At 39.3% G+C, this 20,569-nt stretch overlaps 2 protein-coding genes across 4 annotated transcripts; both read left to right on the forward strand.

The window, feature by feature from the left end:
- The first annotated feature begins 416 nt into the window (after positions 1-416).
- On the forward strand, positions 417-7,124 carry svopb (SV2 related protein b). Of its 2 annotated transcripts, none has more exons than XM_088010964.1 (16): positions 417-575; positions 798-931; positions 2,068-2,153; positions 2,237-2,335; positions 2,431-2,502; positions 2,600-2,724; positions 2,835-2,898; positions 3,504-3,629; positions 3,714-3,842; positions 3,946-4,019; positions 4,737-4,810; positions 4,899-5,003; positions 5,137-5,248; positions 5,343-5,424; positions 5,514-5,590; positions 6,109-6,318. In XM_088010964.1, the coding sequence occupies exons 1-15, from the start codon at positions 514-516 to the stop codon at positions 5,568-5,570; spliced, it is 1,401 nt and encodes a 466-aa protein (XP_087867090.1). In that variant the 5' UTR covers positions 417-513; the 3' UTR covers positions 5,571-5,590; positions 6,109-6,318. The 2 variants fall into 2 exon arrangements, with proteins under 2 accessions (XP_087867090.1, XP_014824599.2); XM_014969113.2 differs by having other exon boundaries at positions 499-575; positions 5,501-5,590; positions 6,109-7,124.
- A 113-nt stretch (positions 7,125-7,237) lies between these two features.
- On the forward strand, positions 7,238-20,422 carry ssh1b (slingshot protein phosphatase 1b). 2 transcript variants are annotated; one of them, XM_014969101.2, is made up of 15 exons: positions 7,238-7,750; positions 9,087-9,124; positions 12,847-12,947; positions 13,883-13,947; positions 14,321-14,442; positions 14,524-14,592; positions 14,836-14,901; positions 15,831-16,025; positions 16,114-16,207; positions 16,731-16,859; positions 17,149-17,195; positions 17,409-17,555; positions 17,724-17,924; positions 18,379-19,015; positions 19,715-20,422. In XM_014969101.2, exons 1-15 carry the CDS (start codon positions 7,679-7,681, stop codon positions 20,207-20,209), a joined length of 2,478 nt encoding a protein of 825 aa, XP_014824587.2. In that variant the 5' UTR covers positions 7,238-7,678; the 3' UTR covers positions 20,210-20,422. The 2 variants fall into 2 exon arrangements, with proteins under 2 accessions (XP_014824587.2, XP_014824579.2); XM_014969093.2 differs by lacking the exons at positions 7,238-7,750; positions 9,087-9,124 and adding an exon at positions 11,290-11,553.
- Positions 20,423-20,569: the final 147 nt, after the last annotated feature.

Consider the following 20,569-nt stretch of genomic DNA (forward strand, 5'->3'; position numbering starts at 1 on the left):
TTTTTGATGGAGCAAATAGCTTGTCTGGTAGATAACAGAAGTACCATTCACTATTTCTGGCCTTTAATTTGTATTTAGATACCTTAGATACAAACTCAATTATGATTTCTACACTGTACCTGTAAAAACCTTCTTTTATTCTCTTAGGGTTTCTGATCCAGCTTGTTTTTGTCTATATCGGTTTATTTAAACTCGAAACTGATAATGACACTTTACTCCCAGGAACATTTTTTTAATTTAGCCTTCTTATCCAAGCATCGTTCATTTGACATATTGTATTTACTGAAACTTTGCACTGATTCTTTTATTAAACAGCTTTATTGTGAATCACCCCCTTGTAAAGCAAAGTTATCGTTTCCTGGTGTAACCACGCCCCCTTGAGTTTCTGCAGGTATTGTTCTCTGATTGGCTGTCTCATTGAAACTTGAAGCGACTGCACCAGCAGGTTTGACAACAAATGACCTGTTTGACTTCAGCTGTAGCTATGCGTCCTCTCTATTGCAGGACTACAACATGGAAAACTGGACAAGATCTGCTAAGGTCACTTACAAGCGCTGGAGGAATCCTGAACCAGGGTAAAAAAAAACACCTAGATTTTTGTTTCTCTCTGTAATTTATTGACAGGTGTTATATTCTCAGAAAAAAAAAGTGCTTTCAGGGTTTGCTAATGCTCCTTCACTTCCTCATATGAACATATAAATACAGTTGTCTTTTTGGGGGGCTTTTTAACATTAAGCTGTGAAATTAGTCGTTTTAATTTAGCAATTACTGAACGTGTTCTTTCTGTGTGCTGACAGAGATGAGGGAGATTTTGTGGGTCACACTGATGAAGACCAGGCCACGGATAATGAGATCTGCACCATTGCCTCAGCAAAAGTCGACTCGGGGAGCAGAGAGTCCGCAAACAGCTCTGGAAATAATAAAACTGCAGGTTTGCACAGCCTACTTGTGAATTGCACAGACTTGTTTCTTTGTGTTATCAACTATATTTGAATGCTAACAGAAGCCACAGATGTAGCTCAGTCAGAATCGGCTGATATGATGAATTGTGGTGGTTTTCTAATAGAAAAGAGCGAATGCAATGTAAAGAATGCTTAACTACAGGTCAGTCTAGAAATATGAGAACCGTTTATGTAGGCCGGGGCCTCTTTTAGTGTTTGGTTACACAACTGGATCCATAACTGTGATCAATTCTCTAAAGTTACGCTGCTGATTTATTTCTCTTTTAATAGCTAAACCCACATAGTTCAGTCAGTGAACACTCCTTACTACACTGTCATCCTATTGTATATTACTGTATTAATAGATACCTGTTACATAAATATGATTGACAATTCTTTATATTTGTAATCACAAATAACAGTTCAGTAAGGCCAAATAAGTGAAACATTGGTGTTTTTCTACCATACATAGAGTTTTGCTTAAAGGCCTAAAGTACCTATTTTAGTCCTGTCCAACCAGATAATCATCCTCCAGAACAGGGGTCACCAACTCCAGTCCTCAAGGCTACCATCCTGCAACTTTTAGATTCACCTCTGCTCCAAAATGTCTGAATTCCCTCACCAGCATTCATTCCTCTCTGCAATAGGCTGGAAACGAGCAGTTTATTTGATCCAGGTGTGTTTGAGGAGAGACGCATCTAAAAGTTACAGGATGGTAGCCCTCGAGGACTGGAGTTGGTGACCCCTGCTCCAGAAAGACCAGATTTATGGAACTTTGTTTACTAAGTGTCTTGAGGACAAGGGTTTATGAAACACTGCTCTAATATTCTTTAAAAATCCCTTCAGGCCTTCACAGAACAGTTGGATTTATCCTGAGATTAAATGATTGCACTAGAGTTTATTTAGGCCTTTGACGATATCAGGCTTTGAAAGCAAACCACAGACTTTTAAAAGTAACTAAAAATAAGAAATCTGCATTTTGTCAACATGCATCCACAAACTTCAGTGACTTTTTCTTGATATTTTATGTGGCATTTTATTGTGAAGTGGAAGGAAAATGATAAATGGAAGCAAAGTGCCTGATAAACTGACACCAGTCGCTGTTTCTGCCTCTTACCTTCCACAGGAACGTTTACAGTGGACGATGCACTGGAAGTGATCGGATTTGGAGTCTTTCAGTGGAAGATCTCGTTCGTTACGGGACTCGCGTGGGTAGGAATCCTGAAGAGACCCTGGAGATGCCTTTCTCTCATTCTGTCCGTTCTGCGTGTGTCTCATGTGCTTCTCTGTGTCAGGTGGGAGATTCCATGGAGATGATGATCCTCAGCATCCTGGGCCCCGAGCTGCACTGTGACTGGAGTCTCCCCAGCTATCAAGTGGCCCTCATAACATCAGTAAAAAGCCTTTGGGTGCTTTCTGAGAGTTGTGTGGTGGTTGCTGTTGTTTGCATTCAGCTTGTTTATTCTGTTTGTTTTTGTTTTTGCATCAGGTTGTTTTTATTGGGATGGGGTTCAGCTCACTCATATGGGGTAACGTGGCTGACAAGTACGGAAGGAAAGTAGTAAGTGTCACATCTTGGGGTTTTTTTTGTTTGTTTTTTTTTAGGTGTATTTCATGACCTTCCAGTACCTTCTGTATTGTTTGTGTCTTGGTGACAGGGTCTGGTAATGTCCATGTGCTGGGCTCTGTACTACGGCCTGCTCAGCGCCTTCAGTCCAGTCTACGGCTGGCTGCTGGCCCTTCGAGGCTTCGTAGGCTTTGGCATCGGAGGAACACCTCAGTCGTACGTTCTCTCGGTCCTTTTTGCGAAAGCGAGATACATTAGCAATTGGTTAATTTTTTTTTTTTTTTTTTTGCGTTTGAGTGTTTTTTTTTTTCTTTTTCTTTTTTTAGAGTGACTCTGTACTCTGAATTCCTTCCCGTGAGAGCAAGAGGCATGTCCATTATGTTGATGGCGGTATTTGGAGTTTGTTTCTACGTGGTTCATCAAAGTTTACACTAAAGATATGGTAACACTTTATTTGAAGGGGGGTGAATAAGGCTGACATGACACTGTCATAAACATGACATAACACCTGTCATGAACATGAATAAGTCTTCATGAATATTTATGACTGTTGTCATAAAGCGTCATTCGGTAAATTATGACACTTTTAATACAATGTTGACATTATTCAAAATGTCTTTGTTATGACAACTTGACATTAACCAATAAATCATTACTGTTTAAACTTTACCTTTAATAACATAAAGTTACCTAATTTTTAAAGTGCAATCAGTAATACTTTTATAACAAATTTATATCAGTAATGATTTCTTGGTTAATGTCAAGTTGTCATAAAGACATTTTGAATAATGTCAACTTTGTATTAAAAGTGTCATAATTTACCGAATGACGCTTTATGACAACAGTCATAAATATTCATGAAGGCTTATTCATGTTCATGACAGGTGTTATGTCATGTTTATGACAGTGTCATGACAGTCTTATTCAACCCCTTCAAATAAAGTGTTACCAAAGAAATCACTCAGAAACATTACAGAAATCATTCTCTTCTCCAGGTTTTCTGGGTCCTTGGCACCGTGTCCGAGGTCCTCTTAGCCCTGTGGGTAATGCCCACTCTGGGTTGGAGGTGGCTACTTGGTCTCTCTGCCATTCCAGTGGGAATTTTTGTTTCTTTCTGCTTTGTAAGTATATTTTATAAGATTCAAACGTAAATGTAGCGAAATAAGCTACTGACAAACTCTAACCTGCCTTCATGTGTCGCACAGTGGTTGCCTGAAAGTCCTCGTTTTGATGTGCTGTCGGGGAGAAGAGAAAAGGCCATAGCAACTCTGACTCGCATCGCCCGTGAGAACGGCAAAGAATTGCCTCAGGGAACACTCATCGAATATAAACAGGTGACGTTGGAGATAAATGTTTCCTCAGAGATGAGATGATGACGATGTCAGGTTATTTATATGTACTAGCACAAACATTTGTTTATGACTTTTATTTTCACAGAATGAACGTGGGCAGTATAAAGATCTTTTTTCTCAACAGTACTGGAAGATTACTCTTCTTCTATGGTTTATATGGTTAGTTTGTTTAATGTGTGTGCTTTGTTCTCAACTTTCAGCTTTAATCAAGTTGAAATATTTGGGGTGAATCAGTGGGTTTGTAGCTAGTTAGCATTTAGCAAAAAATATCTTAATTTTTTGGGCTCTATCAGAACATGTATAACCATGTACATAAATGTCATATTGGAGTTTTCCATTATTTATTTGATCTATTCTTTTATTTGGAGTGACAGAATTTTTAAACAAGCAAAAGTATTTTTTTGATGCACAAGTTTGAATTTCTGTTTTGTAATTCACACACCTGAACTGAGCTTCTGGTCAGGTTGGATATTTGACTGAAATAAGTTAAAAATTATTTCAAAAGGGCTTATATGATCGGCAACATTCTAGAAGTTAGTGCTAGTTTGATGCTATGATTTAAAACTTAGTAAGATTATTATTGTTGAGAAACCAGATTTATTTAGGAAGGATTTTGAAAGTAGGTTAATTAGCTTTAAATAATGCAGATTAGTTTTTAGAAATTGACTAACTTGCCTCCTTTTATTTTTGTATATTAAAGAGATGGGGCTCAAATAAATTATTACAAAGCCAGAATAAATATTGTATTTATGTCCGTTGTACATGTATATACACACACACGTCTAATTCTAGCTATATTATTTATTCTTCAGTTTTTTTTAATTTCCGAAATCTAATATTTGTCCCTCTTCTTCTTTTTTTTTTCTTTCACCAAAGGTTTTCTTTTGCCTTCTCTTACTTTGGGATTGTCCTGCTGACTACTGAACTGTTCCAAACAGAGTCATGCGGAAGTGTGTACTATATTTCACAAATTATAATAAGTTATACTTTTATAAAGTGACCATAAAAAGATATCAACATCTCTCGCCTTCCTTATAGTGGCCCAGGGAAGCAGCATTGAACCGAGGTGCAGCTTAGAATGTAAATATTTGACATCAGCTGACTACAAGGATCTGTTATGGACAACCTTGGCAGAGTTCCCAGGTAAAACATTTGCCAGTATTTTTTTTATTTTAATTTTTTCTGAGGACTCGATCTGAACTGTAACATTGTTGTGTGCTTTAACATTTTTTCCCTTTTTGTTTTGTTTGTTGTTGTTTTTTGTTTGTTTTTTTAGGCCTTTTAATAATCCTGTTTGCAGTTGATTACCTTGGCAGAAAGAAAAGCATGGCGATTTGTTTTTTCATGTTTTCTTTGTGTATTCTGCCCTTGTATGCTTGCATTGGGAGGTGAGATTGCTCTGTGATACAACAGCAAACGTACACTTTGAGACTCGTGGCATCGCTGACACTGACTTTTTTTTTGTTTTGTTTGTTTTTGTAGGATAGGTCAGACGATATTCATCTTCATTGCAAGAGCTTTCATCTCTGGAGGATACCAAGTTGTTTTTGTTTACACACCAGAGGTATGAATCAGTTTTGCATTAAAAATATCTGTAGACAAACTGTTGCCCAACACATGTACTTATTTTTATGATTCAGGTTTTTCCCACAGAAATCAGAGCCTTGGGCATGGGGACTTGCAGTGCTTTTGCAAGAGTTGGTGCTCTGATTACTCCATTTGTGGCTCAGGTATCCAGCTCCACTATACAGTTGAAGCGCCAGATATTGATATACAGTGCATAAAAATATACATAGCCATATTTTCTCACAGTCATACTAAACTTTTCCTGTCGTAGGTTAGTTAAAATTGCCAGAAATATTTCTATTTGAGCTTTTGTGGAATGTCACCATTCTTCTTCAACAGATCATTTCACTGATAAATCAGTGAAGATATACATCAACAAACAGCTGCTAAAACTGCTACACACCAAAACCTCTTGAATGAGACTTTAATTTTCAACAAAAATAACAAATGTATTTTCTTTCTATATAAACATATGAAGAAAAAAACAACTACAATAAATCACCTTTTTTGCAGTATCTGGGGGGGAAAAAACATGTAAATTTAAGTAGGTTTAAGCATTTGGAAATTAAATCACATTTGATTATCTTGAACAGAATAACACTGTTTAGACTCTATAATTGCATATTAAAGCGAGAAGATTTTCAGTTTTCTCTGACAAATTGATTGTGTCTGTCGTTTTCAGGTGCTGCTCAGGACGTCAATGTATCTGACCCTTTCGGTGTACTGTGGCTGCAGTCTGCTTGCTGCCCTTGCATCCATATTTCTGCCTATTGAGACTCTGGGCAGGAGTCTGCAGGAGTCCAGCCTTGACTCGGACAGATAAACAACATAACCAGACTGTCAAATAGTTCAACACGCGCCATGGACCAATGACAGGTCAACCAGGAAGAAAGTAATATTTTGTGCCGTCTAAGCCTTCTGGGAATACATTTGCTTTTGCAACAATGAACTGAATTATCAGAATGATGACTGGACAAGGTCAGAGGGCAATCTTACAAACAGGAGGGAAATAAGTGAAGGGCTGCTGTCTGTGTCTAACAATAGCAGAAGGATTTTGTACATTATCTTCCATTTCAACCAAAAATTAAATGAATCATAGTCACCTTAGACATTTTTTTGGATCGTTCATAAAAAGATGCTGCTTAATTAGACCCTGAAAAACAAGAGGTCACTTTGAGCCAAATGGAAATCAGTAACTTCCAAAATTAATGTCTTATAGTTTTTCTCCTGTCTGTTTTACTGAACTGGATGTAGAAGGAAAAAATCATCTTGGTGAAATAAAACCTGATAGATTGAGGAGTGTAGGAGATCTGTATGATAATGGATTGTAATTTAAAATCTTTTAAGAATTGGAAACAGGAATGTATCATGTTCTATTTCAAAAGCTATCCCATGAATTTTTATTTTATGTATTGGACTAACACAAAATTATCAATTTTGATCAAATGAAAGGACATTAATTTATGCTTTTTTGAGCAGTTTTACAAATAAAAAAAATTAAACTGTGCTCAATTTGTTTTTATCCTCTCCTTTTGCTTTCAAACTTTGGCTTCAACAAAAAAAATTATGAAATATGTACAACATGGTGACTGCTTGTTCTTTGGGTCAATTAAACTCAAATATTTTACTGAGATTCCAGAAATGTAAATATTTAATATTACATTTGTTTTAATATTTAAATAAATTTTATCACCATCATTTTATAATCTCAGTCATTTTATTTAAAAACGTATTCGCTGGAGTTTTATTTTATATTTTATTTTATTTGTGTTATATAATTTATATAATTTTATATTTTAAAAAAGCACGACTTGAATAATATTTATTTCGCAGAATAACAGCATGGTGTGGGAGTTCCTAGTCTGGTCTGTCACCTTGACAACATTGGCCCAATGACAGCCCGCACGCGAACTAGGCCAGCCAATCAGAGGCGGCCGCTAAAGCTGCATGTCATTTCTGCTCCGCTTTGCTACCTGCAGCGTGTTTTGTTTGTCTGTCTGCCGTGAAAATCTGTGGGACCGCTGGCTGGAGCCAAACACGGGACGTCTCGCCCCACTTCACGCTCATGAGGAACCTAGGAGCCGCGGAGGAGACGCGGAGCGGGCTTCCTTGGAGTCAGGTGCCGCTGGATGAGAGGGTCTGACTAGGCATTATTTTCTACCCGGTGACAGAGGCAGAAGCAGCGGCGCATCCTTCTCCCCTCCCTTCCCTGCTCCTCTGTTGCCCTCCACGGCCGCCGCAGTCCACCAGCCATGGCCCTGGTGACTCTGCAGCGATCTCCCACCCCTAGTGCGGCATCCTCGGCCAGCAGCAGCGCGGGGGAGGTGAGTGGGAAAGCCGGGGATCGGGATTTGTGTGAAGAAACGCTCCTGCACGAACCGATACAGTGTGTGGCGACTAATATCCTGCAAGTCACCCCCGCCTGTGTGTTTTGTGCACTTGACAGGGTTTTGTTTCGCTAGTTTGTTGCAGCTTTTGCAGCGGATTTGTAAACAAAATCCTGCAGAGGGGGAGGGGGAGCCGTTCAGGGTTTAGCTGTCAAGTCAAAGTGCTCATTTTGCACTCAGAGGTTGCTCTCTCTGCTTGTTTATTGGGATTTGTGCTCTCACAGCTTTTGCAATTTGGCAGAGTGGCAGTCTTTTTTACACAGTTTAGTCCACAGACTGTTGGATTGACCCGAGATCTTTAAGTGATGCAATAAAAACTTACAAAAACAACTCTGTTATGGGGTGACAGCTGATTTAAGGGCACAACACGTGGCTTTGCCAGGATAACAATTCCCTCTACAAAACCACACAAGCCAGCCTTTTTCTGACAGTTTTTTTATCCCTTATTTTGCAGATTGCAACTGCTGCTTTTGATATTATGCAGACTAAAAACAAATATATTTTCTGAGTTGCAAGAAAAAGCTGCGTACTTTCTTCATCACTAATTCTTCATATCACATTTTCTTTTCTTTGGCTTTCAATTCTGTAATGAGGGAGACAAAAATGGATATCCGCTTTCTGACTCTTTAAGAGTTTATAAAGCGTTAGATAGCTGACCAGCAGATGGCGCTATAGCAAACCGTGTTAGAAATCACTTAATGTGAACGTTTAGAAAATCAAAACTATTTAATATTATAAAACAGGTTCGCTCCTATCTGTGCTTAATATTTTTAATATTTTAAAATATTTCAACTTAGAACCAATGAGCTAATTTAAGTAGTATCAACATTTGTTCATCTGCTGTTTTTATTCAAATCAGATTTTCTTTTCTTTTTTTAAGCAGAGTGGTTAAGAATAGCATTAGGAAAAACTTAAATTGTGATATTTTTGATTGCTTTTTTTACGTTTTGGAGAAATAGACTTAATTTTCTCAAAATGACTGCAGTAATTATAATTTTTTTTTACAAACACTAAGCTGATTACATCTTGAATAACTGTTTTCTTAAATAATTAATTAATCTAAATTAACTTTTTAAATGACAGGAACAGTCTAATCTTTAACATATATATATTTTTTTTAAAAGTTGATTATTAGGTAAAATGAACTCAGAGGTATGCAAAGGTAAGCGACCTTCTTAGAGAAATGACCCATATTTCAAAGGCGATCTAAAGCATTTCACTCACAGCTGCTGTCCGATTTCAAAATCTGCACTTTCTTTTCTTCTTCTTTCAGGATTTCGGAAGTGATGATGACAGGAAAAATAACCAGAGGTAAGACTTAATCAGTTACATTATCCTGAAGTTTGATAACATCCTTGTCCAGGCATGGATCTGAACATGATGCATCTTCCAGAGCTTTTCTGAAGCCTCTGGTATTTTCTTGGAATTGAGATCTTTTGTGGGATTTGTTTTCAGTTCGGACTGAACTTTGACTCCAGCGTCAAGCATTTCACTGTTCTCTCTATTCTTTCTGCCTCTGTGTAAAGAAACGCAGTCTGTCAAAAATAATTAATACGGCATTGCATGGATTTGGTAATACTCGTGTGGCTTTTGATTTCTGGTTTCCATGGTGACACCGTTTGTAGCTGTTGCATTGGCCGTGTTGCTGCTTGTAGCTGCGACGGTCTAGCAGTATGGTTCAGACCAGACATGTAAATAAAGTTTAATATTATTTGACATCTTTATTCATCTTAATCCAGATGTTAAAATTAGAGTACTACATCAGACCAATAAACAAGTATTTTTAAAAACAGATGTGTGGGCTTAATGAAAGGAATGTTTGCTCCTACTTAAAGGTTGTTCTTTTCAAAAGATGTTTTTAATCAGACAAACGAGACTCATCTGGACATATATTCAAATTTAATGAAGACGACTGTATGTTTCCTCAGTCTTATGATCATTTTTTTAAAACCCTGAAATACATCGTCAGCTCTGAGATATTACATAGTTGGTTGGCTAAATCCTTGTTTTATTCGTCTGCAAGATATTTTTTCTAAAAAAATTAAAAAAAGATTACGCTGTCCTTTATTTTTACTTACTCCCTCCAAAAGGCTGGTTTTGTTTTATCATGACAGAGATTTCAGCAGCATCTCTGATCATAGGAAGAAAAAAAAACAAACAAATTGAATCTATTTTAAGATCAGTTGAAGTCATAACATGTGGACAGACATGAAGATTTCTGATCTTAGAGGTAAAAATAAAGGCTGAACAATTTTACTAAACAAGTTGAACAGGTTTTTTTTTTTTTTCATACTTTGACACAACAAAGCATCCGTGATAATTGGATGCTGCTTATAGTACTATTGTCTTGGTTCCGTTAAGGTTTTTGGACTTCATTCGTTAATTGTTGGACAGGAAAAAGGCCAAAAAGTTTTTTTGTTAGTGATATTTGTGCTGATATGCTGTGTTTTGGCTTCTCTATCAGATTCATATGGATAATCTGACTGGACCGCTCCAAAACATAATTACTGGTCACTTCACAGTTAGACTTATGGGGAATTTTGTTGTGATACCCAGCTGTGTTGCACGCTTTTTCACGTTGAGTAACGAACTTTGCGTTGTGCGGTACTTCACCCGGTTTGATTTGCACAAATAGTGACTTCTCTAATGTCTTTCCTGAAGTATTTGCACCATGACTTTGCGTTTTCATGCACCTGCAGCCTTAACACCAACAAACTGTCAAAATCTTGATTTTATAGAGGTGGTCACATTTTCTGGAGACCAGTCAGTCAAGTTTTGTTATTATCATATTATATTTGGAATATTCTTTTTGCTTTTATACAGTAGAGGTTTGTTTTAAATCATTTTAGGACCTGGGAAATGCCACGTAATTATCCATGTCCTGATCCACAAAGTCTTTAAATTAGGTTTTACTTTTTGTCCTGTTATTACGGCAATGTGTCAAACACAAGTTAACATTGAACAACGCTGTGAGAAGAGAGTTTTACTTTTTTTTTGTTAGACTTTATCCTGTATTGCATTTCTTCCTGCCTATTCAATACTTAATTTTCCTCCATGGCTCTCACAAACAAAGCAGGTGAAAAAATAGATTAAATAATAAAAAAAAAACAGTTTCTCATGATCTTGCATAACAAAGTGCATAAACTTTTGTCCCCGCTCAGAAACAAGGCTTTTCTTTATCCAACCAACGTCACAGAAGTCAAGGCATGTGTCAGCAAAGCTTTGCTGAACACTCTTGCCTTTGTGTTGGATTTGTAGGCTGAAAAAAGCCCCGTCATGTTTTGTGATTCATCGTCGGCGCGAAGCCTTGATTCTTGCATGTCAAACATGAGACGTTCCCCACCCGCCTGCACACACTCGCATGAATGAAGCGCATTGTTGCAGAGCGTTGCACCGCGAGAGCTGATTGCCGAATCACATGCTGCGCAGGGAAGCCGGCAGCACGGCCATGGAAGAAGCGTGAGGTGGAAGGAAAGGAGAAGATGAAGGATGTGGAAGGCGGTATGAGTCGAACCAAATTAGGCTAAATCCAGCTGGAGGAACGGGCGGCTGCAGGACATGGACACCAGGGTGGAAATGAGAGGCGCCTTCTGGACGAGCTTGAACTTCTCCGAAGTGACTGATAACATTAAAACCAGCAGGATGCATCTGGTTGTGAAGTCTTCACATGGAGCTATTTTCAAAGAGCTGCCTCACCTTGTGGAGAAAGCGTCTGTGACTCGGAGGGAGATTTGTCGCATGTAAGTTCTCAGAGCAGCAAGACGTAGCGAGCTTAAGACAGGAGAGTTTCATCGGGTCAATTTACTAATAGTTCTTACTTTCTTAAGCCTTTCAGTTACGGTAATGTTTAAGCACACTCCTCATCTTTTCATAGTTTGTTTGCAAAGAGCCAGACTTTTGTCTAATCCTTCAACGTGATCTGAAAGCAGCTCTTTGCATGTTTTTATCAGAGGTTTTTACTTGTTTCTCTTTCCATTTCCCAAACCACGTTGGTATCTTGTGTGAGACTAATGTGTGGTTTTCCAGAAAAACTTTGCAACAATTAAAAAATATGTTATCAGTGGCACACAAGTAGAATATCTTCACCTTTTAATCTGGGTAGCGAATATGCACATATGGAAAATTTCATAGAGGAACATAAAGGGATACATTCCGGTTCTGAAGATGTATGTCGTTATCACCATTTGCTCTGCAATGCACAGAGCATCAATCATGATGCTGAACCTCTTAAAATCAAATCAAAGTGAAATGCTTCAGAATTTGATAAATGCTGTTAAAGTTGATAATTTTCCAATCTGATCAGGTCAATTTCTGTTTTTACTTTATATTGTCAGTGTCAATTTGTTTAAAAATCCAGTTGACAGTCTTCGTGTTCTTTTGTTTTTTTAAGAAATTATTGTTTCTAGTATTATGTTGGTTCAGCAAATCAAGCCTCGGACTCCTTTTTTCCTTTTTTTTTTTTTTTTGCTGCCAACTCATCAAATGACAGGAGTAGCAGAGCTGAAACAAAAGGCCTTGTCATGGTCCCACTCAGACATACCAGGCTTTGTGGGCTTTTGGTTGAAAGAGGAAAATAAATAAGTGGTGGAACAAAGCCAAACTCTGTACTGGGCTAAAGCTCTCTTTCTGCTGCCTTTGCGTTACAATGTGAAGTTCTTCTTTTGGCATTGTGATCTGCAAAGGGCATGTGAAACATGCAGTATGTCTTAAATGCTGGATTGGGACTCAGCTGAGTTCCATTTAGCAAAAATCCTGCCTAGTGAGCGTGCAAGTAGGTTTTTAAAGCTCCTTTAACCAGTGGGTATATAATACTTTAATGAGTCGGCACATAGAGATTTATTATTTGTAGTTATAAGTTTCTTGGCAGTTTCTAACTGCATTTACTCTGTTATTGAGTAAAGCTTATCATTTCTGGAGCAAATACAACATTCTTATGTTGCCCTAATTGTTTCTGTTGCCACTACCTTACTGTCCACTGTGTTGATGTCCTTTGTCAGACCGATCTAGACCTTTTGTTTTGCTTTTTTTTCCAGCATCAGTGAAAGCTTCTTCATGGTCAAAGGAGCTGCCCTCTTCCTCCAGCAGGGCGGCAACGCACAGGGGCCAAAGACTCCGACGCACCACAAACATGCAGGTAGGAAGAAATAGACACCAAGAGCTTTGACACTCCAAATGCTCAACGCTAAACCATATTTTTCTGCAGTGTTTGGGGAAAAGTTTATTGCCTTTGTTTTTGTCACATCTGAAATGTTTCGGAGCAGCAATGAACAAAAATCAGTTTAATCAAATGATGATTTCAGTTATTTATCCAAAGCAGCTCGGCCCTTTGTGGAAATGTAATTACCCCCTAACCCTGAAAACATGTCTTCATGCCCACGCAGGTAAAAACTGGTATTAAACATTAGTGATTGTCGACGATGAGTCTCTTAAATCATACATGAGGAACTTTGACCCACTCTTCTTTGCACACGCAGTTGTTTCAATTCAGCAACACTGGACACTTTTTTTTTCATATAAACTGCCTGCTTAAGGTTGTGCCACAGAATTGCAATTGGATTTAAGTAGGCCACTTGAAAACACTCACTTTGGATTTTGAGCCAGGATTTTGCTAGTGTGCTTTGAATTATTGCTCTGCTGCATAATCCAAGTGTCTTTGTGCTCAAGTTCACAAGTTGATGGCTGTGCATTCTTCCTCAGCTTTTTCTGCTTGGTAGCAGATTATTTGGGATCATTTGAGAAGGACCTTTGTGCTTATTTTGATCAGTGATAGTTTTCACCTTGAAATGCTGCCTTGGATGCTATTTTTACCCCGTCTCTCTTTCTTATTGTTGAATTGTGAGACAGTGAGGCCTGCAGTGCTCTGATGATTTTCTGGGTTCTTCTGTGACGTTCTGTATGTGTCGTCAATATCCTCCTGGGGTAATTTTGGTTTTCACCTAGAAAGGTTTACCGCTTACTTTGTTCCGCATCTGTTTATGAATCTCTTTCCCTTAATAAATAAATCTATAATTTGAGAGCTGCATTTTGTATTTGCCCTGGCTATCTTTTATGTTAATGCTTCCTTTTCAGGTGATTTACCTCAACACCTGCAGGTGATGTTCAAGATCCTGCGGTCTGAAGATCGCATCAAGCTGGTCAGCTTTTTGTTCTTCTGTAAACATAAACATCATTACATTTATGTAGGCCTCTAATATTACTGAAGCACAGTTAAAATATACACATATTAAACATCCATTGTGGGGAACTTATGATAAGGATGAGATGTTAAGCACTGCACACTGCAGATGATTCATATTTTAGGCTATTTCAACAGAAAGCACAGATGGCAGATATGACCCAAATAATAATCCAGACCTGCTTTGAACAACAACTTCAAGTCCTCTCTAAGTTGTTACTATTTTTATCGTTGGATTAAAGTTGAAATATCTCCACAGTGCTGCTCTGTTACGTCTTCACTGAAATAGGTTTTTTTTTTTTATCACCAAATATTCTCCTTTCGTCCCCCAGGCTGTGCGTTTGGAAAGCGGATGGTCGGAACGCGTGCGTTACATGGTTGTTATCTACACTAACGGCCATCAAGACACGGAAGAAAACATTGTTTTGGGAATGGATTTTCCAGACAAGGACAGGTATTCTCTCTTTCAAGCCGCTACTTTCTGTGTACTTTCAGATTACTTAATTTTCTGAAATTATATTCTGCTAATTTCCAGTAAAAACTGCTCCATTGGGATGGTCCTGCCTCTGTGGAGTGACGCCAACATCCATCTAGACGGAGATGGGTAAGATGGGTTACTGATGAGTCTTTCTTTCACGCATGTAGTGTGTCTGTTTGGGGTCACATGGTGACATACTGCCTCCTACTGTCAAACAAAGTGAACTACACATAAGAACGATTCTTGCTGACCTGGTAACATTGCCTACGTATGCTGGAGGAATGTTCCACAGCTTGGGCCCACTAAATGGATCCTGTCCCGCTTTTTAACCTTAAACAGATCCTTTTCCCTCCTTTTCTAATTCACCAGAGGCTTCAGTGTGAACACAGCAGGCCGGTCACATGTCTTCAAACCTGTTTCTGTGCAGGCTATGTGGTAAGTAGACGCAATATTTGGTTTCTGCTTAAATTTATGGCAGCAATTTAACAATACAGTGTTATTTCTTCAGAGCAACACAGAATAAAAACGGCAAATACAGTCAATACAGTTATTCAGAACTTCATAAGCTCTAAAATCGCATCATCAAGGACCCAAAAAGAACCTTTTTTTTTCTATTACGAAATAGATAATTTTCCACTATTCAATTGTTGGATGACATAAACATGTTTCAAGCAACAATGATGTATATAGCAATATGAAAAAAATCATATAAAAGCTCTGATTAATTTTCATCCTTGTGGGTTTAATTTATTTCTTCTGTAGCTTAAGTTTTGAGCGTTGCCTGCATTTATTATTGGGTGAACTAGAAACTGGATACATGTTTTAAATTTGCATAGTGTTACATTTTTTTTAACTTTCCCCATTTTCTCTTGGAAATGAACTGGTAAAACTTCAGAGCACACAGATTTCAAAACAGAGACATGTTTAAAATGACTTAAAATGAATGAAATGTCCATTGCAGTTCCATAATCTCACACTGAAATATTTAGAATTGCAAACATTTAATGAACGAATTATGAATATGTGGAATAAATCACTTCATCAACACTGTTAAGTATGGTAGAGGATGTATGATGCTGTGGACCTGTTTTCAGTCTCTGAAATTTTAAGTTTCAAACTCTGTTGAGAAAATATTAACTTTAACTGCACCCAAATATTTTATTACTGTAAAATAATTTGGTTATTATAATTATAAACATGTCAGATGCCACCTGCTGGTCAGTTTTGAAAATAACAATAAATAGTGTTTTGTTTTGTTTTTTTTCCACCCTAGAAGCAAGTTTCTTCTCCGCTTTTAGTTATCTCATTACACATTATTCTGACTGGATGACCTCTGGATGACCAAGCTGCCTTTATGCCCACAGGTCTGCCCTGCAGGTCCTCCATAAGGCGTGCGAAGTGTCCCGCCGGTTCAACTACTTCCCAGGTGGCATTGCTCTTACGTGGATGGCGTTCTATGAGAGCTGCATCACCTCGGAGCAGAGCTTCATCAATGAGTGGAACGCAATGACCGACCTGGAGACCACCCGGTCCGATTCCCCCAACATGTTCGTCGATGGGTAAGAGCCTGCAAGCTTTTGGGTTTAATTGTTCTTTTGTTGTCCCCGTTTTAAATATTTATAGTTTAGTTTATAACTTGCTTTTTAGACCGACGGAGCGAGAAAGAACAGAGTGTCTTATCAAGTCCAAACTTCGCAACATCATGATGTTTCAAGACTTGGAGAACATCACGTCAAAGGAGGTTTGTGCCGGGTTTAAACCCAAACGGTGTGAAACGTTTTACGTCGTTGGCTTTTTGGCAAAAAGTGTTACTTTACATTTGAAACTGGATGAGATGTATCGAACGTTTTGCGTGTCCTTCTCGTAGCCGAGGACGAAGCAGACGATGGGTGGTCCGCATTTCTTTCTCTCCCATCTTGGTTGATTTAGTTCGACTGTGATGTCACACAAGGAAACGTTCCTCTAATAAATTAAAAGCATGACACCATGATCTGGACTTTTCCAAGTTGTCAAAAGGAATAGTTTTGTTAGTATTTGTAAATTTCTGATTTTGAAGAAAGTCATTATTCTGCCAGTTTAGTTAATCATAACTGATTATACGTTGAAACATTTGACAGTGAGAAAAAAAAAAATTATTATGTATGTAAATATCTGGTCACAACTGTGTGGTTATCAAAGTGACTGCATATATGTGGAGTTTTACAGTGAAAAACGTGAAAATAATCTGGAATAGTACAGCACAGTAATGAGCTCCTCCTCTTCAGATCCGTAACGAGCTGGAGCAGCACATGAGCTGCAACCTCAAAGAGTACAAGGAGTTCATCGACAACGAGATGCTCCTGATCCTGGGTCAGATGGACAAAGCCACGCTCATCTTCGACCACGTTTATTTGGTGAGTCCGTTTTTTGCTCTGTTTCATCTTAGTGACTGTTTTTGGTTGCTGCTGCTTTCATGGTTGCGCTGAATTATCAGCAACCACATGTCCGAGCAAAAGGTGACGTCACATAATTTCTGTTTGCTTTAGGATAAATAATTGAACCTTTGATTACACTTAGTAATTATTTATTTGAAATTTCTTACACGTGTTCTTCTGTTTTTACTTAATCCTTTATCCTCTTGCACCTCTGAATAGCAGTAGAAGGTTATAAAAACATGGACATCTGTGCCTTGTTTCCTTGTAGGGTTCTGAGTGGAACGCCTCCAACCTGGAAGAACTGCAAAACTGCGGGTTAGCAGTTCATTCACCATTTGAAACTGGATGAGATGTATCAATATATTCAAGATTTTCCATGATAAAATCTTGAATATATTGTTTTACTCCATTTAAAAGCTGAAACAAAAAAAATGCATAAAACATAACTTCCATATTTGACACTGTGTACGCGTCAGCAGCCTCAGGTTACAGATTAAAGAATACAATTTCATATGCTTCCTTTTGCAGAGTCGGTTACATTCTGAACATCACCAGAGAGATTGACAACTTCTTCCCAGGGATGTTTTCCTATCACAACGTCCGCGTGTACGACGAGGACGCCACCGACCTGCTGGCCCACTGGAACGATACCTACAACTTTATTGTCAAAGCCAAGTGAGAGCCCTTCACATAGACATGAATCTGACATCGCTTAGAGAGGATTTGTCCAAAATAAACACCATGTGAAGAACAGGAGATGTGGAGATGTATTATGAGTGTCTACTGGAGAGAAGATTACTTGAAGTAGAAGTAATATCTTTTTTTTTCTTTTGTTTGAATTAGGAAGAATAACTCAAAGTGCCTGGTGCACTGTAAGATGGGTGTGAGCCGCTCTGCCTCCACAGTTATCGCCTACGCCATGAAGGAATACGGCTGGTCTCTGGAGAAAGCGTACAACTACGTCAAGCAGAAGAGGGGCATAGCTCAGCCAAATGCTGGTTTCATGCGGCAGCTGGCGGAATATGAGGGAATCCTCGACGCCAGGTCAGCTGATCTAGATTTTTATGCATGGATCCAATAAGACAAAAGGCTTTTTGGCAGATTTGCCTTAATGGAAATTAGGGGCGCACAGATACGAAAATTTAGTTCTCTCGTTTCCTTCTCTCCTCCTTTTCTTCTTTCCATCCTTACTTCTGAATTGTCCATATGTCCACACATCCGTCCGTACGTCCACTCACTGTCTTTCTTTTCAACCGTTCATCCACCCATTGACCTCACTGTCCAATGGTCACTTTTTCCTTCCTTACATTTGTTTATTTTTCATCCTTCCTGTTTTTTCATTGTTCTCCTCTATTATATCTTCCATTAATTCAGAGTAAATGTGTAAGAACTGGCATTGAAAACTCTATAAACGAATGTAATTTTGACATGAAAATGAGTGGAAGCCTTGATAGACTCTGGTACATATTTTGAAGCAGAACTTATTTCATGTTCACAGTAAACACCGTCACAACAAGCTTTGGCGGCCTGACACGGACGAGGAAGGTTCAGACGATCTGCAAGCATCGGGTCACAGTACAGGTGGAGAGGAGACGCCGGTGCTCAGAGGGGAAGAGGCCTGGGGAGGCTGCGGGGCGTCGCCATGCAGGGGTCTGGAGATGGAGCCCTTAGACTCTCTCAACTACAACTATTACTTCAGACGTCTATCGGACTCTGCACTCGACAGCGAGCCGTCCACACCGGTGCGGGGGCCTCCTCTGCTGGGCATGGAGAGAGTTTTTATCGAAATAGAGGATGTGGAGAGAGACGCCCTGCTGGAGGACGAGGGTTTCCCCATGGCCCACCTGACTCTGCCCGGCGAGGGCACCGCTGCGCAGACCTGCAGCCGCCTCGACCCGATGGAGGACATGAGGCTCAGGCTGGAATTCAGCACGCTGGAGGAAGAGGACGAGGAAGAGGCCAAGAAGGAGGAAGAAGAGATGGCGGCCTTGGCTCAGACAGCCGGGAGTTCGGATGGGAGGAAGACGGGAGAGGAGGCTGAGGGGAACGAGGAGAGCCAGCTGGGATTAGCCAACCTGAACACCAACAACAGCAACCGCCTGGCTGCCAAGCGTAGCTGTCCTGCAGCTTTTGATGTGAGTTATTTGAATGTTTACCTTGATAAAGTGGTCAGTTTAAACATTATTTAGGTTTCAAACACAATTTTAAACAGAAGTGCAGCTAGAAATTGTTCTGTTTTACCATTTTGGATCTGGTTTTTACTCTGAGCTTAAAATTTATCAGTTTAAACTCACCTTGGAGAAAAAGCTGGGAAGTCTAACATCCAATTTGGATAGATAAACGTTTCTCACCGCATCCAAAAGCCAATAGAAAATTTGTTGTAATTCTGGTAGACTGTAACTCATAAAGTCAGACACATTACTGTACAATTTGTCTCTTGAATGTGTTCCTTTAAAATGTGAATTGATAAAATGCAAATAAATTCACTCGTGTTAACTAGTACACTGCAAAAAAGCAAAATCTTAGTAATTTTATTCTAGGTTTTAGTGCTCAGACTCCTGATCTTTACACAGATGTGCAACACAGCTACAAACACAAAGGTCAGACGATAAGAATTAGATTAAAGTCTGATGTAAAACCTTAAAATTGTCTTCAAAGGGTTAGATACTGAATACTCAGAAATGTCTGTGAATTTTTTTTCATATGGTCTTTAAAGTGAATTAGAAATTGGCTAAAACCAGTCTCGGCAACAGGACAGTATTATGATTTTATTTTATTTTTTAAATTATGTTACTGACTCTACTCTGTTTGTGTTTCAATTCGGATCAATATAGGACAGTGCCAGCGCAGGAAACCCATTAAAAGTGAAGCCTTCCTATCAGTCCTGTAAAGACTGCATGCGTCTACCACAAGGGCGGCGCTGTGACCGCCCAGCAGGAGGCCGTTCACACCGCCTTAACCCCTCCCGCCACTGCACCGTACCCTCCATATGCATAGATCCTCCGGGGACACACTTTACGTCAACTCCGGTTCTGTCGACCCCGGCGGTCATCCCGTCCAGCTTGGTCCAGCCCTGCACTAACTTCTACCAATGTTCCAGCTGCACGCTCGGTAGCACATCCACCCCTGAAGCCAACCATCAAAAACTTTTCTCACCCATGAACTGTGAGGAAACGCCTCCGGACGGCAGCTCGGTGGAGACGGAGGACATGGAGGAGCCGCAGAACGGAGATCTGCCGGACGAGGTCACGAGGCAGAGTAGCGAGGCCATCGATGTGACTGAAGCCGACGGGCTCAAATTCGGTGCTGAGATTGCAAGTTTCCAGTAGGTCCTCCGCCTTAGTCCCAAACCGATGCATCCTCTCCATGAAGGAGCTGGCTTACCACTGCCTCAGCTGCTGTGATGGCTGTGAATATTAGATGCTGTGGTGTTGCACCAGGAATGCAGAAGCTCTGCAGTGACCTCTGCTGTTTCAACCTTGCCTCATAACTTCAAAAAATAAGTCAGTACACTGCAAAGGCACGCTGTTTTTTTTGTCTAGTTTCTAGTGGAAGTACATTATTACACTTGAAATAAAACAGAATTAAATTACAGATAGCTTTTCAGTAAGATACAGGAGCCTGTTTTAAGTCAATAATTCCTTAATATTGTTTTTTTTAAGTACTAGTTCTACTTGCAGATTATATCA

Source organism: Poecilia mexicana, unplaced genomic scaffold (assembly GCF_051168715.1).
Source record: "Poecilia mexicana isolate PSO_F unplaced genomic scaffold, ASM5116871v1 scaffold_12, whole genome shotgun sequence".
Classification (NCBI taxonomy): domain Eukaryota; kingdom Metazoa; phylum Chordata; class Actinopteri; order Cyprinodontiformes; family Poeciliidae; genus Poecilia; species Poecilia mexicana.